The sequence below is a fragment of the Erinaceus europaeus genome, chromosome 23 (assembly GCF_950295315.1).
Source record: "Erinaceus europaeus chromosome 23, mEriEur2.1, whole genome shotgun sequence".
NCBI classification, from domain to species: Eukaryota; Metazoa; Chordata; class Mammalia; order Eulipotyphla; family Erinaceidae; genus Erinaceus; species Erinaceus europaeus.
The window spans coordinates 3,851,775-3,878,414 of NC_080184.1; the positions used below are offsets into that span (position 1 = coordinate 3,851,775).

General features: G+C 52.7%; 1 protein-coding gene across 2 annotated transcripts; it reads right to left on the minus strand.

The window, feature by feature from the left end:
- Positions 1–151: 151 nt before the first annotated feature.
- ARHGEF18 (Rho/Rac guanine nucleotide exchange factor 18) lies at positions 152–26,640 on the minus strand. Of its 2 annotated transcripts, XM_060181626.1 has the most exons (16): positions 26,370–26,640; positions 25,665–25,790; positions 22,851–22,968; positions 18,325–18,573; positions 16,988–17,064; positions 15,055–15,233; positions 14,138–14,211; positions 12,147–12,335; positions 9,486–9,626; positions 9,017–9,141; positions 6,946–6,999; positions 6,786–6,833; positions 5,683–6,138; positions 3,734–4,040; positions 1,665–1,799; positions 152–1,575 (listed from the first exon to the last, which is right to left on the minus strand). In XM_060181626.1, the coding sequence occupies exons 1-16, from the start codon at positions 26,610–26,612 to the stop codon at positions 1,418–1,420; spliced, it is 2,679 nt and encodes an 892-aa protein (XP_060037609.1). In that variant the 5' UTR covers positions 26,613–26,640; the 3' UTR covers positions 152–1,417. The 2 variants fall into 2 exon arrangements, with proteins under 2 accessions (XP_060037609.1, XP_060037610.1); XM_060181627.1 differs by lacking the exon at positions 9,486–9,626.

The following is a 26,640-nucleotide window of genomic DNA, read 5'->3' on the forward strand; positions in this document are numbered from 1 at the left end:
CGCCCGTCCTTAAGCTTTGTGCCATGTGCGCTTAACCTGCTGTGCTACTGCCCGACTCCCCCTTTTGTTTTTAATGGCCCCAGGAGTGGTGGGAGTTGTGTGAGCACAGAACCCCAGTGATAACCCTGGAGAGGAAAAAAAAGTTTCCATGTGATAATAACTGTCTTTATTTCATTTATTCGTTTTCTTTTTTCTTTCTTTCTTCTTCTGAAAACCAACCCCCAAGAAGCTGCTTCTGAGACTTTTTTTTTTCCTTTATTGCTAGAACCAAATCTGATAGTCCTAAGCATGGGGACCAGTTCCCACAACCCACCTGCCATGCCACCCCCCCCTCCAAAGGGCAGAGCCTCTGCCTAGCAGCAGTCTTGGTTGTGGGGGCTGCAGGAAATTGGGGGGGCACCAGAGGGAGTAACTGCCCCCACAACAGCAGGGGTACGTTAGTGCCCCCTGGGGAGGATTCCCCCCCACCCTCCCCCCACTATGTGGCCCATCGGCAGATCCTGGAGTTACCAGGACACACTGGGGTGGGGGTGGGGGTGGGGCACAAGGCTGGTGCCTCTTGCAGGCAGGCCTCCAGGAATGCTCACCAGCATACAGGGGACCCAGATTCTGTCTTTTATTATTATTTTTTTCTCTTAAAGTGCTCTGATTGCTTCTCCGTACAAAGACACCCCCCCTTCCACACACACCGAGGGACATGTGACAGACAAGTTCTGCAGAGTCTCAGGTGTGTGTGTGGGGGGAGGGGGAGGGGACAGAGGGGAACCGGGGAGGGGCTGGCGTGGGGACAGAGACAAGGGGACATGGATGCCAACTCACCCAGTGCGTTGGGCACCGCTGGCTCCCTGGACACTTGTCACCCCTACCTCCCCCCTAACTCCCTCCACACCCAGAACCTCGGGGCTGGACTGATGTGCCCTTTGGGACACCAGCCCACTTGCTTCCTGTCACAGGGGGCTGGGGACACTCAGGTGTGGGGCAGCTGAGAGCCTGGGGGACAGCCAGCCCCCACAAAGCCCCCTCAACAACCCCAGGACCAGTCAGTAGCCAAACTTAAGTGGGGCATTCAGACCCACGGGACCCCGACCCCTGGCCTTGGGGTGCCCGGGACCCCCACTAACACGCTCTGGCGTGTCCTGGTGATCTGGGGCTGTCTATGCTTTCTCAGACTGCGCTCTGGCCAGGCTATTTCTGGGGGACCGCCCCACCCTCCCCTCAGTCCATCACCTCCCTCCCCCACCTGGGAAGAGTCAGCCTTCTCCGTCCGCACACAGGGGGTGCCAGGACTTCCAACAAACAGGAGGAACCCAGCTAACCCTACAGCAATCTTGGGGACCCCAGGCTGGCACCCCCCTATAGCAGTCTGCTCAGGAAGGGAGGAGGGGCGGCAGGGAGGGGGCACCACACCCCCCCTCCGTTAGAAGAAGATCACATCTTCGTTGTTGGCATCATCCTTGTCCTGTGGGGCAGTCGGTGGGGGCACAGGCTGGTAGGGGGGTCCCCCGCTGCTCTTGAAGGAGAAGCCTTCAGGGGTGAGGTCCACGGGAGCGGGACTGGAGGCTGGGAAGCAGGGGTCTGGAAGGGGGGGGGGGTTCAGGGTGTTAGGATCGGCCAGCCGCCAGGCTGGGAATTAGGGGAGCCCTGCGGTGGGCTGGGGGGCTCACCTGGAGGGGCCAAGGGGGCTGAGGGTCCCTGGGTGCTGGACAGGACGGGACTCAGGGAGCGGCGGCTCCGGGAGGCACTCTCTTCTTTGCCCATGAACTTGATCAGAAGTGGAGGCTGCCTCAGGTCAAAGGGGACTGCAGGGGGGGGAAAGGAAGCGGCAAGGTGGGGTGACTGGGGGGGCCCTTACTTCCTGAGGGCAGTGGATTCAGGGCCCTGGCACCCAGCATGATGCCCCACAGAGAATTACTATATATATATCTCAGTGCTATGTATCCATTGCTCCTGGTGGCCATTTTTTCCATTATTATTATTGTTGTCATTGCTGCTATTGTTGGATAGGAGAGAAACTGAGAGAGAGGAAGACACAGAGAAAGAGAGAGAGGGTGAGAGAGAGAGAGAGAGACAGACCTGCCTCACCGCTTGTGAAGCTTCCCCCCTGCAGGTGGGGAGCCGGGGGCTCGAACCGGGTTCCTTAGACCGGTTCTTGTGCTTAGTACCAACTGCGCTTAACCCGGTGTGCTAGTGCCCAGCCCTGGCTCAGCTCTGGCTGACGGTGGTGCCGGGGATTGAACCAGAGACCTCAGAGCTTCAGGCAGGAGAGTCTGTTTGCAGAACTATGATGCTGTCTTCACAGCCCTATAGATGTACTGTTATTATCATTTTAAAATTTATTTACTTATTCATGAGATAGGAGAGAGAGAAAGAACCAGACATCACTCCGGTCTATGTGCTGCTAGGGACTGAACTCAGGACCTCATGGTTGAGAGTTCAATGCTTTATCCACAGCACCACCTCCTGGATCACCTATTATTATTATTGTTATTAGGTAACTTTTTTTAGGGAGAGAGAGACAGACAGCATACCACCCAAGCTTCCTTTTGTGAGGTGGGGCCTGCCTCGAACCTGAGACTGGCAGGTGGCAAAAGCTCAAATTCAAGGCTTGGTGCAAGCAAAGGTGTTTACTTTTGCTGAGCAAAGCTCCATGCGGGTGCCATAAGTTTCCTGATTTATTGTTTAATGTGAGTCTGGGGAAGGAGCCTGGGGCCAGGCTTTTCATCCTTTCAGTAGAAAACAGAAAAGAGAAAAAGACCGGAAGCCCTGCCCACCCTCCATGGGCTCCCTGGGTGCTGTGCCTGGTGCTGAGAGAGGAGAGACCCCACAGCCCTGCCCACCCTCCATGGGGCTCCCTGGGTGCTGTGCCTGGTGCTGAGAGAGGAGAGACCCCACAGCCCTGCCCACCCTCCATGGGGCTCCCTGGGTGCTGTGCAGGGTGCTGAGAGAGGAGAGACCCCACAGCCCTGCCCACCCTCCATGGGCTCCCTGGGTGCTGTGCACGGTGCTGAGAGAGGAGAGACCCCACAGCCCTGCCCACCCTCCATGGGGCTCCCTGGGTGCTGTGCAGGGTGCTGAGAGAGGAGAGACCCCACAGCCCTGCCCACCCTCCATGGGGCTCCCTGGGTGCTGTGCCTGGTGCTGAGAGAGGAGAGACCCCACAGCCCTGCCCACCCTCCATGGGGCTCCCTGGGTGCTGTGCCTGGTGCTGAGAGAGGAGAGACCCCACAGCCCTGCCCACCCTCCATGGGCTCCCTGGGTGCTGTGCCTGGTGCTGAGAGAGGAGAGACCCCACAGCCCTGCCCACCCTCCATGGGCTCCCTGGATGCTGTGCATGGTGCTGAGAGAGGAGAGACCCCACAGCCCTGCCCACCCTACACAGGGCTCCCTGGTGCTGTGCAGGGTGCTGAGAGAGGGGAGACGCCACAGCCCTGCCCACCCTCCATGGGGCTCCCTGGGTGCTGTGCCTGGTGCTGAGAGAGGAGAGACCCCACAGCCCTGCCCACTCTCCATGGGCTCCCTGGGTGCTGTGCCTGGTGCTGAGAGAGGAGAGACCCCACAGCCCTGCCCACCCTCCATGGGGCTCCCTGGGTGCTGTGCATGGTGCTGAGAGAGGAGAGACCCCACAGCCCTGCCCACCCTCCATGGGGCTTCGTGGGAGCTATCCGTGGTGCTGACAGACCTACAGCCCCGCCCCCTGGGTGCTGTCCGTGGTGCTGAGCGGAGCCTGCCTCACCTGAGCTATCCGAGCGCAGGGAGCCACGACTCTTGCCCTTGTCCTTGGCCCCCTTGGTGAAGGCGGCCAGCTTGGTGGGGATCTGCTGCTGCACGGCCGCCTGCCGCTGGAACTGGTTGGTGGCGCTCAGTAGCTGGATGGGCACGTCGCTCTTGGCCATGGTGCTGTCTCGGCGGGTCCCCTCGGGCCGCTCGGCGCTAAACTCAGGGCTGACACCAGGGGGCAGCAGCAAGCTCCCCCGAGGGCCCAGTGCTTTGGAGTCCAGCCCTTCCCCATTGAAGCTGGGAGGGTGACTGGCGGGCTGGGCCTGGAGGGGAGAGAAGTGCTGGGATCCCACCAGTAATGGTGGATGGATGGATGGATGGATGGATGGATGGATGGATGGGTGGATGGATTCATTCATTCATTCCTCCCACCTCCACCCCCCAGAGCCCTTGCTCAGCTCTGGCTGATGGTGGTACTGGGGATTGAAGCTGGGACTTCAGAGCCTCAGAAAGGAGAGTATTTTGCAGAATCACTGTACTGTCTTCCCAGTCAATAAACATGTCATTATTTTTAATGACACAGAGAGACAGAGAGAGAGAGACACCAGAGCCCTGCTTAACTCTGGCTGATGGTGGTGCTGGGGATTGAACCTGGGACCTCAGAGCCTTAGGCAGAAGAGTCATTTGCAGAACCATGATACTATCGCCCTTTCTCCCTCTTAAATTTTTTTTTTATTATTATTTTCCCTTTTGTTGCCCTTTTTTTTTTAAATTGTTCTAGTTATTGTTGTTGATGTCGTTGTTGTTGGATAGGACAGAGAGAAATGGAGAGAGGAGGGGAAGGCAGAGAGGGAGAGAGAAAGACAGACACCTGCAGACCTGCTTCACTGCCTGCAAAGCGAACTGAGATCCTTATGCTGGTCCTTGTGCTTCCTGCCACATGCACTTAACTCGCTGCACTGCCCCCCGACCCCCCTTTATTTCTGTCTAGATATTAACTTATTAGCAGAGAGAGAGAGGAGAGAGAGAGAGAGAGGGGAGCATAGCCTTCCTCTGTCACATGTGGCTGGGGACTGAACCTGTGACCTCGTGCTTGAGAGTCCAACGGCTTATCCGCTGTGCCATCGCCCAGGGAGCCAGCCAGCCAGCCAGCCAGCCTCCCTCCTCCTTTCATATTAACTTGTTGGCACGAGAGAGAAGGGGGAAGAGAGAGAGAGAGAAGCAGAGTATCCCTCTGGCACATGCAACACAAAAGGCTCGAACTTGGGGCCTCTTGCCTGAGAGCTCAGCACTGCACCCATCTGCCAAGAAGCTCTTTTCTCCTCCTCTTCTTTTTCCTTTCTCTTTTTAAAATTCTTTTAAAAAATGTTTAAAATATTTATTTATTCCTTTTTGTTGCCCTTGTTTTTTATTGTTGTAGTTATTAACTGCTGTTGTTGTTGTTGTTGGCTAGAACAGAGAGAAATGGAGAGAGGAGGGGAAGACAGAGAGGGGGAGAGAAAGATAGACACCTGCAGACCTGCTTCACCGCCTGGGAAGCGACTCCCCTGCAGGTGGGGAGCTGGGGGCTCGAACCGGGATCCCTACGCTTTGTGCCACCTGGGCTTAACCCGCTGCGCTACCACCTGACTCCCTTTTTTTTTAATAAACATTTATTATTGGATAGAGACAGAGAGAAATTGAGAGGGCATGGGGACAGAGAGAGGGAGAGACACAGAGAGACAACCTGTAGCCCTGCTTCCCCACTCTGGTGGGGACCGGGGGCTCGAACCTGGGTCCTAGCACACTGTACTGTGGGTGCCCCACCGTCTGCCCCCTTCTTTGGCTTCCTTTGATATTGATCTCTTGGCATGAGAGACAGAAGACAGAGACAGCTACAGAATCCATCTGGTACATGCCATCCACACAGGGGCCTTGAACTCGGGGCCTCCTTCCCCACCCCTCCCCTCCCAGGGGTCACCCCACCTCGGCCAGGGCCTCGGGTGCTGTGTTCTGCTTCTTGAGCCTCCGAAGCTGCTCCAGGCGCTCGCGATCCCGCTCCAGGGCGCGCTGGGCCTCCCGCAGCCGCTCCAGGTCGTGCTGGTAGGCCCGGCGTTGCCGTTCCAGCTCCCCGCGCTCCTGGCGCAGCTTCTGCTCCAGCTGGCGGGCCTCGCTCTCCCGCGCCTGCAGCCGCCCGGCCTCGGCCTCCAGCTCCCGCTGCTCCGCCGCCCGCGCCCTCTCCCAGCGCTGCTGCTCCTGCCGCTGCTCCGCCTGCAGCTTGTGGACGGCCGCCAGCTCCTCCCGCTGCTTCTCGAAGGTTCGCTGGCGCTCCTGCTCCAGGAGCAGGCTGCCCCGCGTGGACTGCAGCCGGAGCTGGCGCTCGCGTTCCTGCAGGCTGGTGCGTTGCATCTCCACGCAGCTGTCCTGCTGGGCGATGGCCGCCTGGGGGGGGACAGGTGGATGGCCGCAGGGTCACGGGGTGCAAGGCCTTGCCTGGGGCCTCCCCCCAAGCCAGGCCTGCTAGCCTGCAAATGCCCCGGTGCTCAGGGTGGGCACTCTGCCCTGCTCCTCTAAACCCCTACACCACCCTGCAGGCCAGTGTGGGGGGAAAAGTCTTCTCACTTCCCAGAATGCCTTGGCCTCGCCTGGATTTCCCTAGCCCTCCATCCCTACCCCCAACACACGTTTATTTCCTTCCTTCCTTTCTTCTTTCTATCTTTAATATTTATTTATTTATTTATTTATTTATTCCCTTTTGTTGCCCTTGTTGTAGTTATTATCATTGTTGTTGATGTCGTCGTTGTTGCATAGGACATACAGAAATGGAGAGAGGAAGGAAGGAGAGAGGGGACAGAGAAAGACAGACACCTGCAGACCTGCTTCACCGCCTGGGAAGCGACTCCCCTGCAGGTGGGGAGCTGGGGGATCGAACCGGGATCCTTATGCTGGTCCTTGCGCTTTGCGCCACCTGCGCTTAACTCGCTGCGCTACCACCTGACTCCTAGCCTACAAGTTCTGAAGATTCCAGCGCTCAGTGCACCCTGCCCTGCCTCTCCCCCGCCCTCCACCCCCGCCCCGAGGTCCCATACCTGCAGGCTGAGGAGTAGCTGGGACAGCGTGTGGATTCTTTGCAGGAGCTAGGCAGGGAAAAGGGGCGGGAGGAGAAAGAGATTGGGCTTGTGACCCAGAGACAACCCAGGGGTGAAGGGGTGGCAGGACGATGGGGTTCCCCCACCCCGCCCTGCCTACCTCAAATTCCAGAGTGGGCGGATGGGGCCGGGATTCAAGGTGAGGGCTGTCATCCTGAAGAGACCAAGAATCTATAGTTAGGTTCTTTTTTTGCTTTCTTTCCGTCTTCCTTCCTTCCTTTCTCTCTGTCTTTCCTTTCTCCTTCCCTTCCTTCCATTTTACCAAAGCCCTGCACAGCTCTCTGGCTGATGGTGGTGCTGGGGTTTATTAAACAAGGGACTTCAGAAAGTCTATTTACTTGCAGAATCTCTCTCTTTCCCTATTTAAAAACCAAAACTTGGGGGGGCTGGATGGTGGTGCGCATGGTATCATGCATAAGGACCTGGGTTCAAGCCCCTGATCCCCACCTACAGGGGGGGCAGCTTCTTGAGTGGTGAAGCAGGGCTGTGGGTCTCTCTCTCCCCCTCTCAAATTTCTTTGTCCTTACCTACACCCACACCCAATCCCATCAGGACAGGGAGATTCACTGTGCAGACACAGAGTTACAGCAATAACTCAGGTGGCAATAGAAAAAAAGGGGGGGGTTGGGCAGTAGCGCAGTGGGTTAAGCGCAGGTGGCACAAAGCACAAAGACTGGTGTTAAGGATCCCGGTTCGAGCCCCCGGCTCCCCACCTGCAGGGGAGTCACTTCCCAGGCGGTGAAGCAGGTCTGCAGGTGTCTGTCTTTCTCTCTGTCTTCCCCATCTCTCTCCATTTCTCTCTGTCCTATCCAACAACAACGACAGCAAGAACAACAACAACAATGATAAAACAACAAGGGCAGCAAAAGGAAAAAAAAAAGCCTCCAGGAGCAGTGGATTCGACGGAGCCCCAGAAATAGCCCTGGAGGAAAAAAAAAGTTTTGGGGCAATAGCACCATGGTTCTGCAAAAACAAAACAAAACAAACAAACAAACAAAAAACCACCAAAGTCTCCTGCCTGAGGTTCTTTCTGGTCTTGTCTGTATCTCTTTTATTTAAAAACAAGGGGAAGGCCAGACAGTGGTTACCCAGTTAAGCGGAGAAAGCTCACGAGTGGTGAAGCAGGGCTGTAGAGCCCTCTCTCTCTGTGTATCTCCCCCTCCCTTCTCAATTTCTCTCTCTAGCCAATAATAAACTTAAATAAAAAATATTAAGGTTCAAGGTCCTGGGTGCTCTCTCTCTCTCTCTCTCTCTCTGAACATTGCTCAGCTCTGGCTGATGGTGGTGTGGGAAGATTGAGTCTGGGACTTCGGAGCCTCAGGTATGAGAATTTCTGATTTTTTTGATTTAAATAAAAAAAATAAATTTATTTATTTTCCCTTGTTACTTTTGTTTTATTGTTGTCATTGTTGTTGGATAGAACAGAGAGAAATGGAGAGAGGAGGGGAAGACAGAGAGGGGGAGAGAAAGATAGACACCTGCAGACCTGCTTCACCGCTTGTGAAGTGACTCCCCTGCAGGTGGGGAGCCGGGGGCTTGAACCGGGATCCTTATGCAGGTCCTTGCGCTTCATGCCACGTGTGCTTATTAACTTGTTGCACTACTGCCCGACTCCCCAGAATTTCTTTGTATAACCATCATGCTAACCACTCCCCCGTCTCTCTTCCCCTCTCCTCTCAATTTCTGTCTTTATCAAATAAATCAAATACAGAGGACTGGTTGTGAGGTCACGGTGCAGAATCCAAGGCTGTGGGTCTCCAGATAAGATCACAGCTGCCGGGGCCTGGTGCTGGTGCACCTGGTTGAGCGCACATGTTACAGTGCACAAGGACCCAGGTTCGAGCCCCCTGATCCCCACCTGCAGGGGGAAAGCTTTGCGAGTGGTGAGACAGGGCTGCAGGTGTCTGTCTCTCTCCCTATCACCCCCTTTCCTCTCGATTTCTGGCTGTCTCTATCCAATAAATAAAGATAATTAAAAAAAGATCACAGTTTCCCCCCAACACCGCCCCCCCACACCTGGAACCACCTGCATGCACATCTGCCTGAATGTCACCTGGGACAGGAGGGGCTCTAATTGCTGGGAGCTCCGGGGGTCCCCGGGGCAGGTAGCTCCCCCAATACAGTGACAATGGGGGCTCTCCAGGGACAGCCCCCAAGGAACCCCACGGTACCTCTTGGACAGTTTCCTCGGAGGCTTCTGGGGTGTCGCTGAGCAGGGGGGTGGGGCTTGCAGGGGTCCCCTGCCCATCTCGATATGTGGGGTCACTGCTCCAGCTCTTCATCCGGAAACTGCCACCTGGGGACCCCAAGTGGGAGCATGAACAGGATGGGGGGATGCCCCCACGTCTGCTCCCCCTCCTCTATCAGAATGGGGGCGAGGGCTTGGAAGAGGGGTGCACCTCAAATGGATCCGCTCGACTGGGCTGTCAGAATTGGACATCCAGCACCCGCTTCCCAGCATCCCCGCCCCACAAAGGTGTACTGGAACCCCAATTTGGATGGGGGGTTCTGGAAGGCTGGGTGGTGGGGGACTGGGGCTCTGCGGAGGACGGGGTGGGTCCATCAGACTCTCTGCTGCCCCCCCGACTGGTCCCTGGGGTTCTACCCACCCATCCACCTACCTGGAGGGTCCGCACTCACTTTTTCCGGGGTTCCCTGTGCTGTCGTACCCCCCAAAGGTCTCAGCTCTACGGGGTAGGGCCCCCAGGCCCCCGCCGCTGTCCTGGGCCTGGCCATTGGCATTACCCAGCCGTCTGCATAGCAAGCTGTGGATGTCCTCAACTGGGGGAAACGGGGGTGGGGGGGGGTCACTGAGCGTGGGGGTGGGGACTGATGGGGGAGGGGGGAGGCCTCTCGGGGGGGGTGTTTGGTGCTCCCATCTCCCCACCCAAATGCAGGATTTCAGTTCACTATTTCATCATCATTTTTTTAAATTTAGTTTTTCTTTTTATATTTCTTTATTTTCCCTTTTGTTGCCCTTGTTGTTTTACTGTTGTAGTTATTTTTGTTGTTGATACTGATGTCATTGTTGTTGGATAGGACAGAGAGACATGGAGAGAGGAGGGGAAGACAGAGAGGGGGAGAGAAAGACAGACACCTGCAGACCTGCTTCACCGCCTGGGAAGCGACTCCCCTGCAGGTGGGGAGCCGGGGGCTTGAACCGGGACCCTTATGCCGGTCCTTGCGCTTTGCGCCATGTGCACTTAACCTGCTGTGCTAATCATCCTCTTTTTTTTTTTTTTTTTTAAAAAAACAAACAACTATTGGTTTTATTTGAGAGGACAAAGAGAGACTGAAAGAGGACGGGGAGAGAGACAGAGAGACACGTGCAGACTTGCTTCATCTCATCTCTGGTTTAAGTGCTTCCCCTGCAGGTGGGAAGCGGGCTTGTTTATTTGTTTGTTTCTTTTCTCCCCGCCCCCCCCCCCCCCCCCCCCGCCCCATCCCAGCCCTGCTCAGCTCTGGCTGATGGTGGTGCTGGGGATTGAACCTGGGATCTCAGAGCCTCAGGCAGGAGAGTCTCTTTGCGGAACCATTATATGTAGGGGTTTGAACCCGGGTCCTTGTGCTGTACTGGGTGTATCATCGCCCTGGCCCTAGTTCATTTTTTTTTTCTTGAGGGAGAGATATCACAGCACCGAATTTGCCAAGGGCAGTTGTGACCAGAGTGACGTGATCGGCTCACCTGGATATGGCGCTGACCTGGGTCACAACAGACTAAACAGAGTCACACCCACGTAAGCTATTTCACTGACCGCCCTCAGCTCCATTCCTGTCTCTTCCTTTCCTCCCTTTAAAGATTTATGGGGGCCAGGAAGTGGCACACCAGGTTAAGCGCACACACTACAGTGCACAAGGACCCAGGTTCGAGCCCTCGGTCCCCACCTGTAGGGGGAGAGCTTCACAAGGGGTGAAGCAGGGCTGCATGTGTCTCCCTCTCTATCTCCTCCCCCCCCCAATTTCTCTCTGCCCCATCCAATAAGTAAATAATTAAAACAATTTATTTATTTATTCCCTTTTGTTGCCCTTGTTTTTTTGTTGTAGTTATTGTTGTTATTGATGTCATTCATTGTTGGATAGGACAGAGAGAAATGGAGAGAGGAGGGGAAGCCAGAGAGGGGGAGATAAAGACAGACACCTGCAGACCTGCTTCACCGCCTGTGAAGGGACTTCCCTGCAGGTGGGGAGCCAGGAGCTCAAACCGGCATCTGATTCTTTTTTTTTTAAATTTTACTTATTTATTCCTTTTTGTTGCCCTTGTTTTATTGTTGTAGTTATTACTGTTGTTGTTATTGATGTCGTTGTTGGACAGGTCAGAGAGAAATGGAGAGAGGAGGGAAGACAGAGAGGGGGAGAGAAACACAGACACCTGCAGACCTGCTTCACCGACTGTGAAGCGACTCCCCTGCAGGTGGGGAGCCGGGGGCTCGAACCGGGATCCTTACGGTGGTCCTTGCACTTTGTGCCACATAAGCTTAACCTGCTGCGCTACCGACTCCCAAAAGATCTTTTAAAAATGAAGAGCAAGGGGCTGGGGGTGGTTGAGGGATGGGGCTCCAGGAACATTTCCCCCTGTGCAAGGACCGGGGTTCAAGCCCCTGGTCCCATCTGCAGGGGGGAAATTTCACCACTTGTGAAGCTTTCCCACTGCAGGTGGGGACCGGGGGCTTGAACCTGGATCCTTGTGCAGGGTAATGTGTGTGCTCAACCATGTGCACCACCACCCTGCCCCTCTCCATTTCTCCTTATCCTATCAAATAACGAAAAATACAGAAGTCAATAAAATAAAATAAATGGGGGCCAGGTGGTGGCGCACCTGGTTAAGCACTCACATTACAGTGCACAAGGACCCAGGTTCAAGCCCCTGGTCCCCCGCCTGCAGGGGGGGGAGAAGCTTCACAAGTGGTTAAGCAGGGCTGCAGGTGTCTCTCTCTCTCTCTCTCTCTCTCTCCCCCTCTCAATTTCTCTCTGTCTCTACCCAATAATAAATTAAAAATATTGCAAAAAAGAAAGAAAAACAACAACAGCAAAATAAATAGTGTGTATGTGTCATGTGTGCGTGTGCGTGTGTGTGGGGGTTTGTTTGGAAGATATCCCAGTAGGAGAGCTTCCCCCAGTGCAATGGGGTCCACACTTTTGAGTCTGGGTCAACTCACAAGGCCGAGCAGATGCACTCTTCAAAGTGAGCTGTTCTGCTGGCCAGGCGAGGGAGCTTTGGGACTTTTGGACATACACACCCCCCACCCCATCCCGCCCCAGTAGATGCCAGCACCAGTTGTAGGGAGGACTCCCACCACTCACTCTGACTCATGGCTGACTTGAGGATAGTCTCTCCTTCCAGGGCACCGCTGGGGTCTCCTGCCCGGAAGAGGAGGCGCGCGGGGCCCGGCTCCTCCAGTGCCAGGCCTCTCATCTCCGCCATCTCCTGGAATATCTGATGCTTCTCACACAAGCTTTGCATGATCTGCTGGTCTTTCCTCGCCAGGCGTTCTGGAGGGTCACACATTGGGGGGGGGCTCGGCCTCTTTTGAGGGAACCTCCCCCCACCTGCCCACTTATGGCAGAGTGGACAGAGGCCACCCAATCCCACCCCCCTCACCCCCTAATATTCCCAGGGAGGGGCTTCTAGAAGTTTCCACAGGAATTATCCAAACGCAACACGGAGTGACTGGTGAACCTCATGGGCCCTGATTTCCTTTTTCTTACCGGCAGAGACAAGAGAAATGGAGAGGGGGAAAGAGACATGAAGAGAGAGAGAGAGAGAGAGAGAGAGAGAGAAGAGAGATACCGGCAGCCCTGCTTCACCGCTTACAAAGCTTTCCCCCTGCAGGTGGGGGACCAGGGGCTTGACCCGGGTCCTTGTTGTTTTTCTTTTTAAATATTTATTTATTTATTTATTCCCTTCTGTTGCCCTTGTTTTATTGTTCTAGTTATTATTATTGTTGTTACTGATGTCATTGTTGTTGGATAGGGCAGAGAAAAATGGAGAGAGGAGGGGAAGACAGAGAGGGGGAGAGAAAGACAGACACCTGCAGACCTGCTTCACCGCCTGTGAAGTGACTCCCCTGCAGGTGGGGAGCCGGGGGCTCGAACTGGGATCTTTCCACCGGTCCTTGCGCTTTGCGCTGTGTGCGCTTAACCCGCTGCGCTAACGCCCGACTCCCAAACCCGGGCCCTTGTACATTGTATCACGTGCACCCAGCCAGGTGCCATACCACCTGGTCCTGAGATTTTTATTTTTTAAACCAGAGTCCTGCTCAGCTCTGGCTGATGGTGATGCTGGGGGTCGAATCTGGAACCTCAGAGCCTCAGGCAGGAGGGTCTGTTAGCAGAACCATTATGCTGCCTCCCCCACCCTTTTTTCCTTCTCCTTAATATAGAGGGTGAGATACAGCTGCACTGCTCATGAAGCCCCCCTCCAACCCCCCAGAGATGCTCCCATTTGATACCTCGGGGCTCGAACCCATGCCTCTCCAGCTTATAGCAGTGTATGTCCTTCACTGAGTTAGCTCTCTCACAAACCCCTCCACTCTGACTAGGCTACTTTTTTTTTTTCTTTTTTGCCTCCAGGGTTATTGCTGGGGCTCAGTGCCCACACCATGAATCCACTGCTCCTGGAGGCCATTTTCCCCCCCTTTTGTTGCCCTTGTTGTGGTTATTATTATTGTTGTTGATGTCGTTCGATGTAGGATAGGACAGAGAGAAATGGAGAGAGGAGGGGAAGACAGAGAGAAAGACAGACACCTGCAGACCTGCTTCACCACCTGTGAAGCGAATCCCCTGCAGGTGGGGAGCTGGGGGCTCGAACTGGGATCCTTACGCCGGTCCCTGCGCTCTGCGCCACATGTGCTTAACCTGCTGTGCTACCGCCTGACCCCCTATCGTCGTTGTTATTAATATTGTTGTTATTGCTGCCCTTGTTATTGGATAGGACAGAGAAAAATGGAGAGAGGAGGGGAAGACAGAAAGGGGGAGAGAAAGACAGACACCTGCAGACCTGCTTCACCACTTGTGAAGCGACTCCCCCGCAGGTGAAGAGCCGGGGGCTAGAACTGGGATCCTTCCGCTGGTCCTTGCGCTTCATGCCATGGGCGCTTAACCCGCTGAGCTACTGCCTGACCCCTCCACTGGCTATTTTTAAATTTTATTTTGAAGGATTTATTTAGTAATGAAAGGGAGAGGGAGAGAAAAAAAGAGGGAGAGGAAGAGGGAGGAAATGAGTCATGCTAGCGTATGTGATACTGTTTTTCCACCCATGGGTGACACGGGGGGGTCAGAAGGCACCCCCTTACCTTGGAAGTCCTTCAACCTCATCTTCCTCTCTTCTTCAGCCTCACTGAAGAGTCCTTCCTCCTCATCTGGACAGCTGTGGAGGCGGGACAAATAGACGGATGGGACTTCTTAGCAGGCTGACCAGAATTGGCCACTGAGCCAATGGTTATTGGGCTTGGTGGATGATTTAGCTCAGGGAGATAAAGGAAAAGGAGAGGCTGGCAAGACAGCATCACGGTTCGCATCACGGTTCTGCAACAGACTCTCCTGCCTGAGACTCTTGAGGTCCTCAGGTTCAATTCCCCAGCACCACCATCAGCCAGAGCTGAACAGGGCTTTGGTTAAAAAAACAAAAAAAAAAAACCAAAACAAAACAAAAAAAACCCCAGAAACAAACCACATATGTAAAGAGTTCTGACAAATCAACAAGGAAAAAAAAAAAAAGCAGAGCCAGGGAGACAGCATAATGGTTCTGCAAAGACTCTCCTGCTGCCTGAAGCTCTGAAGTTTCTGGGTTCAATCCCCAGCACCCCCATCAGCCAGAGCCGTACAGGGCTTTGAGAAAATAACAAACAAACTAAACCAAATAGGGCGTGGGGGGGAGAATAATCACTGCCATTTATCCATTTAGATCCCAGGGATTTTTTCTCTTTCCTTCCTTTCTTCCTTCCTTTTTTTCTTTCTTTCTTGTTCCTCCAGGATTATCGCTGGGATTCAGTGCTGGCACTACAAATCCACTACTCCTGGTGGCCAATTTTTTTAATATATATATTTAATTGGATAGAACAGAGCGAAATGGAGAGAGGAGGGAGAGACAGAGAGGGGGAGACAAAGAGAGACACCTGCAGACCTGCTTCACCACCTGTGAAGCGACTCCCCTGCAGGTGGGGAGCCGGGGGCTAGAACGCAGGTCTGACTGAGGAGGGTAGGGGCTCACCTCTCCACTGCCCTGCGAATGTGGTCCACCCAGGCATTCCTGTCTTCCTTAGAGCTGCTGTAAATTTCGTATATCTCTGGGCCCTGCAGGGAGGCGCTGATGAGGAACATAGCCTTTTCCTCGTTGGCCACTTCTCTCACGATCAGTTTTTGTAGCGAGATGACAGGGCGCTTGTTGTCCTGGGAGGAGGGGGGAGACATGGGTGGGAAGAGAAGGGGAAGAGAGAGAGAGAGAGAGAGAGTGGGGGGGAGGGAAAGAGAGAGAGAGAGAGTGAGAGTCACCTTCCAGTATTTTTTTTTCCTTTTTTATTTTGTATCCAGGGTTCTCGCTGGGGCTCAGTGCTTATACTATAAACCCACTGCTCCTGTGGCCACCCCCCCTCATTTTATTGGCTAGGACAGAGAGAAATGGAGACAGGAAGGGGGAGATAGAGAGGGAAAGAGACAGAGAGACACCTGCAGACCTGCTTTACCACTTGTGAAGCTTCCTCCCAGTGAGCCTGCTTTCTTAAAAAAAAAAAATATATATATATATATTTGGGAGTCAGGCAGTGGAGCAGGTTAAGCAGGTTAAGCGCACGTGGCACAAAGCGCAAGGACTGGAGGAAGGATGCCAGTTCGATTCCCCGGCTCCCCACATGCAGGGGAGTTGCTTCACAGGCGGTGAAGCAGGTCTGCAGGTGTCTGTCTTTCTATCCCCTCTCTGTCTTCCCCTCCTCTCTCCATTTCTCTCTGTCCTATCTAACAACAATGATGACAGCAATAACAACAATGATGAAAAACAACAAGGGCAACAAAAGGGGGGAAAAATTAAGTTTCTTAAAAAAATTATTTGAGGGAGTCGGGTTGTAGCGCAGCGGGTTAAGCGCAGGTGGCGCTAAGCATAAGGACCCGCATAAGGATCCTGGTTCAAGCCCTGGCTCCCCACCTGCAGGGGTGTCGCTTCACAGGCGGTGAAGCAGGTCTGCAGGTGTCTGTCTTTCTCTCCCTCTCTCTGTCTTCCCCCTCCCCTCTCCATTTCTCTCTGTCCTATCCAACAACAATGACAACAATAATAACTACAACAATAAAACAAGGGCAACAAAAGGGAATAAATAAAAATAAATTTAAAAAATTATTTGAGGGAGTCGGGCGGTGGCACAGTGGGGCACATGGCGCAAAGAGCAAGGACCAGCGTAAGAATCCCGGTTCGAGCCCCCGGCTCCCCACCTGCAGGGGCGTCGCTTCACAGGCGGTGAAGCAGGTCTGCAGGTGTCTGTCTTTCTCTCCCCCTCTCTGTCTTCCCTTCCTCTCTCCATTTCTCTCTGTCCTATCTAACAACGATGACAGCAATAACAACAATGATGAAAAACAACAAGAGCAACAAAAGGGGGAAAAATAGAATTTCTTAAAAAAATTATTTGAGGGAGTCGCGCAGTGGCGCAGAGGGGCACATGGCACAAAGTGCAAGGACCAGTGTAAGGATCCCGGTTCAAGTCCCTGGCTCCCCACCTGTAGGGGAAGTCGCTTCACAAGCGGTGAAGCAGGTCTGCAGGTGTCTGTCTCTCTCCCTCTCTCTCTCTCTCCCCCTCCTCTCTCAATTTCTCTCTGTCCTAGCTAATAAAATGGAAAAAAAATCACCACCAGCAGCAGTGGATTCATAGTGCTGGCTCTCGAGGTAAGAAAGAAAGAAAGAAAGAAAGGGGGAAAGAGAGAGAGACCTACAGTACTGTTTCTCATGCATGAAGATTCCCCTCTGCAGGTGGGGAGGAGGGTCTTGAACAGAGATCCTGGCTCATGGTGACGTGTGTACTCAACCAGGTGTACCACCACCAGGTCCTCACTTGTCCTTGTGCACAGGCAGCAGTCAAGAAGTCCCTTCCCCCAGCATCTCCCCCCGCCCCACCCAGGCCCCAGAGTGGGGGGACTGCTCATCTGAAGAGACACACACGTACCACTGAGGCGAAGACGTATTTCTGATCCTTTTCTTGAAGCAGGAGGAGAACATCGGTCAGCAGCACAACCAGCACGTCTGAGGCGAGAACAGTGGAGGGTAGAGCCACTGGCCAAGATGCCACCCCCCCCCACTCCTATCTGTTGTGGTCAACTCGGGATACCACCCACCACTTTTCGGTGGTGCCACCTCTTCTAGACCTTGCCATCAACATGGCGAACCTGGACTCCAACGTGGTCTCATCAATTCAAGATGGCATCTACCATACCAACATGGAACTCTCAACTACAAGCCAGTGCTGTAAATCCAAGATGGCGCCACCAACCCATCCATCCAACAGGGCACCGCTTACTCCATGATGGTGTGACCCACCGTCCCAAGATGGAACAGTCAACTACAAGCCAGTGCTGTAAATCCAAGATGGCGCCACCAATCCATCCATCCAGCATGGCACCCCTCACTCAGTGATAGTGTGACCCATAAGATGACACCCCCACGTGCAAGATGGTGTCATCAATCCACAATGGGTTTCACTGCTTCAAGATTGTGCCAACAATCCAATAAGGCATCCCCCATTGCAACACAGTGCCATCCATTCAAGATGGTGCTGCCACCGGAGACGATATCTACCACTCTAAGATGGCACCGCCCTTCTAAGATGGCCCCATCAACTCTAAGATAGCGCTATCAGTCCAAGATAGTACCATCAATCCAAGAAAACCCACCAAATTCAATATGGCATTCCTCACTCCACGACAGTACCATTCATTTAAGACAGTGCCACTAATCCAAGCTGGCACTTCACAAGTCCAAACTGGTACCTACCATTCTAAGATAGTGCTACCAACACCAATGGCACCCCTCATTTCAACCCAAGATGATCTCATCAACCCAAGATGGTATGCACCATTCCAAGATGGGACCACCAATCCAAATATGGTCTTCCCTCACTCCACGATCGGGCCAATCCAAGATGGTGTCACCATTCCAAGATAGCCTCCCCAACTCCAAGATAGTGTCATCAACACACAATGTATTTCACTACTCCAAGACTGTGTCAACAATAGAATACCATATCCCTCCAACTCCTTGGTAGTCCAGCCATTCAAGATGGTGTTATCAATCCATGATGGCACCCATCATTCCAAGATGGTGCCAGCAACCGAACGAAGATGACACCTACCAACCTAAGATGGTGCCACCATTCTAGACAATCCACCAATCCAGTATGGTATCCCCATTCCACGACTGTTTCATTCACTCAAGAGGGTGCAATCCAAGATGACGCACTGCCCATTATCCAAATGACGGCCGCAACACTCCCAGGGGTGGGCTCACCTTTCAGGCGTCCTGACGTGGTCTTCCAGGACAACATCCCCTCCAGGAGGAGCTGGCGTTGCAGCATGTCCTCCTTGCGGAAGGTCAGCCCGTTCTTGAGTTTGCTGGAGGACTTGACCTCCATCTTGCCTGCAATCTCCCGGAGCCGCTGGCCCTTCTCACATTCATTAACCTTGGCGTCCACTTGGGAGATGATGTCTTTGATGAGGATCAGGGCATGGTTCAGGTCTTCGTAGTCCATGGAGCCAGCTGCCAGACAGACAGACAGACACACACATACACACAGCAGAGAGTCACTATCCTTGCTCGTTGTTGTATGCTTCACAATGGTTTGGTTTTGCTTTCCCCCCGCCAGGAGAATTGGTTTGGCCCTTGCTAGTTTCGCGCCTCTCTTTCTCCCCTACCCCTATGCTACGTAGTTCCAGAGTTCTGGTGTGGCCGCGGGAAGAGAAGGATGCAGGACAAACTAATCACCTGGCCTGTTGGAGCCTCCGAACTTTAACAACAAATGGCGCCCACGTGGACCTGACCTGCGCATCTCTCAGATAAGTGAAGACAATTTGGCTACCTATGCACTATGGCCTTCTCTTCTGCTTGTGAAGAGATCTCCAAAGGCCTCTGCCCTTTCTTCATGAGACTGTTTCGCTGTTTCTGGAACATTTATCTCTGGACCACTCTGTGGTTTCCGCCCAACGCCAGCCTGCAGGAGCCCAATGCCAGCCCACATGAGCCGGCTTTCCGCCGCGTGGCGTGGGACATTGGGCGCAGGCTCCCTCCACGCTGCTCGGCTGCTGGGAACAGGGCACCAGACATGGCGGCCTATCCTGGCCGCCACCCCAGGGCACCTCAGCCCACGCCTTCTGCACGGCTGGCCCGCCCGCCCTCGTGCTATGAAGTCTGGACAGATCCTGGACCCCCCGGAGACCACGGGCTCCCTGCCGAAACTGGGCCCCCTGGCCGAGATCCTCAGCTCGGGTCTGAAGGCAGACGAGCTAGAACACGCAGAGATTCATCCAGAGATCACAACCTACAATTCCTAGAAGTGGAGCTGCATGGGAAGCCACCTCTGGATGGTGACCCCCCCAACAACTAAGACAGTACAGATCTAAATTCGTGTTTAAAATGACATGTCTTCGCAACAAAGGTTTCTCTCCTTGTGTATTAAAGACCATGTTTATGTGTGTGTTTAAAGTTTGGTAACATTAACTTTAAGCTTAAAAATATAACTTTAAGGCTATATTCTTACCAGACAGAATTAAATGAAAAAGGTTTTCAACGTAATTCTCATAAAGATAAAATTAACTTACACTTAAAGTCTGAGGTAAAAATTAGTTAACAATCAATATATTTTAACTAAGTTGGTCTAAAAAAAAAAAACCTGCGCACACCTAGGGTGTGTCCCCATCTGGAATGGGTGTAACAAAAGGTTGAAAGGACGTTGTTGATATGTAAAACTCTCAAATTCCTTCTCAATTAGAAACGTTAGATTGCGCTATGGTTATGCTAATAATTCTCATGCCTGAGGCTTTTTTCTTTCTATGGTTCATGTTTGCCTTTCCACATTTTATTGTTTGAACTTTAAATAGCCTTGGAATCGTGCTGGAAGGGACTTCCAATTGTGATAGAGTTATCAATTGTGGTAAACTTCTAACCTGCTACAAGTTTTGTTTCATAGTAAGTGAATTGCAGCTGTCAAGCTCTCTACAGAAAAGCAGAATTCCGATGGCTGACATTCCCCATCGAGACAGACGTACAACAATTCACCCCCTGGCAATTCTTCGGTGGACATCTGCTTTGGACACTTCTATTGGACTCACTGGTACACCTCGGACACTTTGCACAAAACTAGCAGCTTCCCCTTATGCTGCTGGGTTTCTCAAAGACTGACTGCAGCCATGCCTTGGGACTCTAGGCCTCACCCTCCCCCCATGCTAGAAAATGCAGCGAGTCGGGCTGTAGCGCAGCGGGTTAAGCACAGGTGGCGCAAAGCACAAGGACCGGCATAAGGATCCCGGTTCGAACCCCGGCTCCCCACCTGCAAGGGAGTCGCTTCACAGGCGGTGAAGCAGGTTTGCAGGTGTCTGTCTTTCTCTCCTCCTGTCTTCCCCTCCTCTCTCCATTTCTCTCTGTCTTATCCAACAATGACGACGACAACAATAATAACTACAACAATAAAACAACAAGGGCAACAAAAGGGAATAAATAAATAAAATATTTTAATAAAAAAAAAAAGAAAAAAAAGAAAATGCCTGTCCAAGTAAAGCCCCCAGAGGCAGGAAATGTTTTTTTTTAAGCTGATAAAAGTTTTGCCCACAGAGGCAAAAAATGGCCCCCTCAGGCCTTCCCTTGGCAGCACACTGGTTCTTGTTACTCGCTTACATGTTTCTCCATGTTTGTGCCAGTTTCTTTTTCTTTAATATTTATTTATTTATTTTCCCTTTTGTTGCCCTTGCTTTTTTTTTTTAATTGCTGTAGTTATTATTGTTGTTATTGATGCCATCGTTGTTGGACAGGACAGAGAGAAATAGAGAGAGGAGGGGGAGACAGAGAGGAGGGAGAGAAAGACAGACACCTGCAGACCTGCTTCACTGCCTGGGAAGCGACTCCCCTGCAGGTGGGGAGCCGGGGGCTCGAACCGGGATCCTTATGCAGGTCCTTGTGCTTTGTGCCAGCCAGTTTCCTTTTTGAAAATGCCTGTACGATACAGGTTTCTGTTCACCCCACACCCCTGATACTATGGTCATTTAGTTAAAAAGAAAAGGGGGAATTGTCGTATGCTTTACATTGGTTTGGTTTTGCTCTCCCCCCGCCAGGAGAACTGGTTTGGCCCTTGCTAGTTTCGCGCCTCTCTTTCTCCCCGCCCCCTATGCTACGTAGTTCCAGAGTTCTGGTGTGGCCGCAGGAAGAGAGGGAAGAGAAGGTCCTTGTGCACAGTACAAGCACTCTGTTTGGACGCAAATACGATGTGATGGCACTGTGCCGGGGCTCGAACCTGTGTAGAATGTATATGGCAAGGCACAGTAGCTACCCAATCAGTGTCTCTGGCCTCACTCCCTCTCCTGACAGCTGTCTCTTCTTTCTTCTTGCCCTCTTTCAGCACTGGGGTCTCACAAATGCAAAATCCCACAACTTTTAGGATGATTTTTTTTTTTCTTTAGTGATTTAAAAAAATGACAAAATATCAGGGGTAGAATTCCACACCGTGCCCACCACCAGAGTTCTGTGTCCCCATTCCCTCCATTGGAAACTGCAGTGGTTCTCCCAAAGTCACAGATACGCGCTATTATTTCTAGAACTATCTGTCTCTATATTTATCTCTCTATTTCCCCAATTTTTTTTTTCTATAGTCCTCTCTTTCATTTTAAGTCACAGTTACATCTATTACAATTTTGGAATGTTCTTTTTTTCCCTTTTCCCTCTCTGGGTCTTGATGGAAGTAGGTTTCAGACCCATCTGGTCATCTTCCCACTATCATTTCTCCCCCTCTGGGAGGGGGAGACTATGGACCCAAATTCTTTATGGGATGCAGAAGGTGCGAGGTCTGGCTTCTGTAATTGCTTCTCTGCTGGCCATGGGCGTTGGCATGTTGATCCCTACACCCAGCCTGTTTCTATCTTTCCCTAGTGGTAGACTGACTTCTTAACATTTTCATTTCAGGAGAAGATAATATTAGCATAATGGCTCTGCAAAGAGACTCTCCTGCTTGAGACTCCAAAGTCCCAGGTTCAATCCCTTGTACCATCATAAGCCAGAGCTGAGCCGTGCTCTGAGAAAACAAAGAAATTTCATTTCAGATACAGAGAGAATCAGGCAGGGAGAGAAGAGAGACCCCACAGCCCTGCCTCACCCTCCATGGGGCTCCCTGGGTGCTGTGCATGGTGCTGAGAGAGGAGAGACCCCACAGCCCTGCCCACCCTCCATGGGGCTCCCTGGGTGCTGTGCATGGTGCTGAGAGAGGAGAGACCCCACAGCCCTGCCCACCCTCCATGGGCTCCCTGGGTGCTGTGCAGGGTGCTGAGAGAGGAGAGACCCCACAGCCCTGCCTCACCCTCCATGGGGCTCCCTGGGTGCTGTGCCTGGTGCTGAGAGAGGAGAGACCCCACAGCCCTGCCCACCCTGCATGGGCTCCCTGGGTGCTGTGCCTGGTGCTGAGAGAGGAGAGACCCCACAGCCCTGCCCACCCTCCATGGGGCTCCCTGGGTGCTGTGCAGGGTGCTGAGAGAGGAGAGACCCCACAGCCCTGCCCACCCTCCATGGGGCTCCCTGGGTGCTGTCCATGGTGCTGAGAGAGGAGAGACCTCACAGCCCTGCCCACCCTCCATGGGCTCCCTGGATGCTGTGCCTGGTGCTGAGAGAGGAGAGACCCCACAGGCCTGCCCACTCTCCATGGGGCTCCCTGGGTGCTGTGCAGGGTGCTGAGAGCGGAGAGACCCCACAGCCTGCCCACCTTCCACGTGGCTTCCCGGACGCTGTCCACGGTTCTGAGAAAGGGGAGAGAGGCTGACAAAGGGTGGGAGGCTGCCTACCTTCCGTGTTCTGGATGATTCGTTCCAGCAGCACTGGGTACTTGGTTACGCGCTGAGTGACAAGCAGAATACACTCCTGCACGCCCAAACGCCTCACAATGGAATAGTTGCTGATTTTCTGGGGAAATGGAAAAACCACACTGTGTGTTGGGCCCACGAGGCTTTATCCGCAGACAAGACTGTGGTGAGTCTGTGGCCCGGAAGGGGGACATAGTGGCTAAATAAAGCCTGGGGCTCTCAAGCATGAAGTCCTGGGTTCGATCCGTGACATCACATGTACCAGAAGGATGCTCTGGCTCTTGCTCTCTCTTCCAATCTCTTCCTAATAAATATATATTTATTTATTTGAGAGAGAGAGAGAGAGGGAGAGATATGGGGGCCAGGCAGTGGTACACCTGGCTAAACACACAGACTGTAGTGAGCAAGGACCCAGGTTCAAGTCCCTGGTCCCCACTTGCAGGAGGGAAAGCTTCACAGGTGGTGAAGCAGGGCTGCAAGTGTCTCTCTGTCTCTAATAAATAAATAAAAATGTTTAAGAGAGAGAGAGAGAGAGAGAGAGAGAGAGAGATGGTTATCACTGAAGTTGCCACCAGTGTTGCAGTACGATGACACGATGCCAGGCTTTAAACCCAGGCTGCGTACATGGCAAGGTAGACATCTAGCCAGGTGAGCTCTCTCCCTGGGCCTATCATATAAAAGAATAACAATAACGGGAGTCGGGCGCTAGCGCAGCGGGTTAAGTGCAGGTGGCGCAAAGCGCGAGGACTGGCGGAAGGATTCTGGTTCGAGTCTCCCGGCTCCCCACCTGCAGGGTAGTCACTGCACAGACGGTGAAGCAGGTCTGCAGGTGTCTGTCTTTCTCTCCCCTCTCTGTCTCCCCCTCCTCTCTGTTCTGTCCAACAATAACAACATCAATAACAACAACAATAATAACTACAACAACAATAAAAAAACTAGAAGGGCAACAAAAGGGAAAATAAATAAAGTTTAAAAAAAAAAGAGAGAGAAAGATATCTGCAGACCTGCTTCGCCGCTTATGAAGTGTCCCCTCTACAGGTGGGGAGTGGGGGCTCGAACCCAGATCCTTGTGCTTAGTACTATCTGTGCCTTCCTGGGTATGGCACTGACCAGCCCCCCCCCCCCAATAGATTTTATGTATTTATTCATGAGAAAGAGAGGAAGAGAGAAAGAATCAGACATCACTCTGGTCCATGTGCTGCTGGGGATTGAACTTAGGACTGCATGCTTGAGAGGCCAATGCTTTATCCACTGCACCACCTCCCAGACCACCAAAGTCTCAGGTTCAATCCAGAGCTGAGAGGTGTTCTGGTATTGTCTCTCTCTCTGTATCTGTCTCTCTGCACCTTGCTCTCATTAAACAAATAAACAACAGTATTTAGAAAGAGAGAGACAGAGAGAGAAGGAAAGAATCTGAGGAGACAGCATCATGATTCTGCAAAAAAAGACTCTCCTGCCTGAGGCTCTGAGGTCCCAGGTTCAATCTCCAGCACCGCTGTCAGCCAGAGCTTTGGGTTCTGTTTCTCTCTGAAATAGAATAAATAAAAAGAAGGGGGGGGGGGGACTTGCTGGGAATAGCGGAATCACACAGATTTGAAGTCCCAGTGGCCTAAGAACTAATGATGACACAATGAAATGAAAATTTTTTTTTTGTTATTATTATTTTTAGGTCATTTCTTTTTCTTTTTCTTTCTTTTTTTTTTTTTTAACTTTCTTTCTTATTGGATAGAGACAGAGATATTGAGAAGGGGGAGGTAGAGAGAGAGAGAGAGAGAGAGACAAAGAGATACCTGCAGCCCTACTTCACCACTCGTGAAGTTTACGCTTTGCCGATGGGGAAACCAGCACGCTGTCTTTTTCTTTTTTTTTTTCTTTCTCTTTCATTATTATTATTATTATTACCTCCAGGGTTATTGCTGGGGCTCAGTGCCTGCACCATGAATCCACTGCTCCTAGAGGCCATTTTTCTCCCCTTTTGTTGCCCTTGTTGTTGTAGCCTTGTTGTGGTTATTATTGTTGTTGATATCACTCGTTTTTTATTTTATTTTATTTTATTTATTTTTTGCCTCCAGGGTTATTGCTGGGGCTCAGTGCCTGCACCATGAATCCACTGCTCCTAGAGGCCATTTTTTCCCCTTTGTTGCGCTTGCTGTTGTAGCCTTGTTGTAGTTATTACTGTTGTTGTTGATGCCATTTATTATTGGATAGGACAGAGAGAAATGGAGAGAGGAGGGGAAGACAGAGAGGGGGAGAGAAAGACAGACACCTGCAGACCTGCTTCACCGCCTGTAACGCGACTCCCCTGCAGGTGGGGAGCCGGGGGCTTGAACCGGGATCCTTCCACCGTTCTTAGGCTTTGCGCCACGTGCACTTAACCCGCTGCGTCACCGCCTGACCCCCAATGTGAGTCTTTTTCTTTGGAATATATTATTTACTTTTATTATTTTTTTTTAGATTTTATTTATTTATATGAAAGATAGGAGGAGAAAGAAAGAACCAGACATCACTCTGGCACATGTGCTGCCGGGGATTGAACTCGGGACCTCATGCTCGAGAGTCCACAACCCTATCACTGTGCGACCTCCCGGGTCACTTAATTATTTACTTTATGAGCGAGCTAGATATGAAAGAGAGAAACATCAGAACCCTGATGTTTGCTCTGCTCTGCCTGGTGGCGGCGCTGGGGATTGAACCTGGGACCTTGGAGCTTTGGGCATGAGAGCCTTTTTGGAGAACCACTGTGCTGCCTCCCCTGCCCCACCCATGAGACCCAAGTTACAGAGACGCTGTCTCCACCTTGATCAAGTTCTGGAACTTCTTGCTCTGCTGCAGGAGCAGCTTGTAGTGGTTGACGGCCTCGTTGTGGCTGCTGCAGAAGGCCCCGTAGGTGTCTTTCATCCTCTCCCCGTTTTCACCTGAGAACTGCAGGGAGGGGAGAGCGCGAAAACATTCAGGCGATGGGAGGACAGGAGCTGCCCTGCATCTACGCTACACCAGTACATCCATCTACCCATCTAGCCAGCATCCATCCACCCACCCACCCACCCATCCATCCACCCACCCACCCATCATCCATCCACCCACCCCATCCATCATCCATCCACTCATCCATCATCCATCCACCCACCCACCCACCCATCATTCAACCACTTACCCACCCATCATCCATCCATCCACCCATCCATCATCCATCCATCCATTAATCCATCCATCCTTTTATCCACCCATCCATTTATCCATCCAAACATCCACCCCCAACTTTCCCCATCCATCCATCCATCCATCCACCATTTGTCCATTCAACCATCCTCCCATCCATCCATCCACACATCTGCCCTAACTTTCCCATCCATCCATCCATCCACCCATCCACCCATCCACCCATCCACCCATCCACCCATCCACCATCCATCCATCCCTCCCTCCCTCCCTCTTCCTGAGAAACAGAGGCAGAGAGAGCCTCCCTCCGGCCCCAGGGCTCGAACCCGCGGCCCCGCGCACCTGCTCGAGCAGCAGGTCCCCGATCCTGAGGATGGTGTAGTTGCGCTCGCTGTCGCCCTCCAGCGCCTCCTGGCGACGCGCCTTGAGCCGCGCGAGGAAGCGGCCGTGTAGCTCCAGCAGGTCGTGGGCCGCGGGGAACAGCAGGGCGGCCGCCCGGCCGGGGGGCAGCTCCTCCCGCAGTGCGCGAGCGTACACGCGCAGCAGGATCTTCAGAGTCCGCACGTGGTGCGCCTCGGTCTGCATCAGCTCTGGGGACAGGGGGACATGGGGG

Bases quoted from the DNA above. Each gene is read 5' to 3' on its own strand.
- ARHGEF18 (XM_060181626.1), bottom strand. From the start codon at position 26,612: ATGCAGACCGAGGCGCACCACGTGCGGACTCTGAAGATCCTGCTGCGC. The intron at 14,212-15,054 runs GTGAGCCCCTAC...CCGCCTCCACAG, and splicing joins ATTCGCAGGGCAGTGGAGAG to CTGTCCAGATGAGGAGGAAG. The intron at 9,142-9,485 runs GTGAGTGCGGAC...TGGGGTCCCCAG, and splicing joins CACAGGGAACCCCGGAAAAA to GTGGCAGTTTCCGGATGAAG.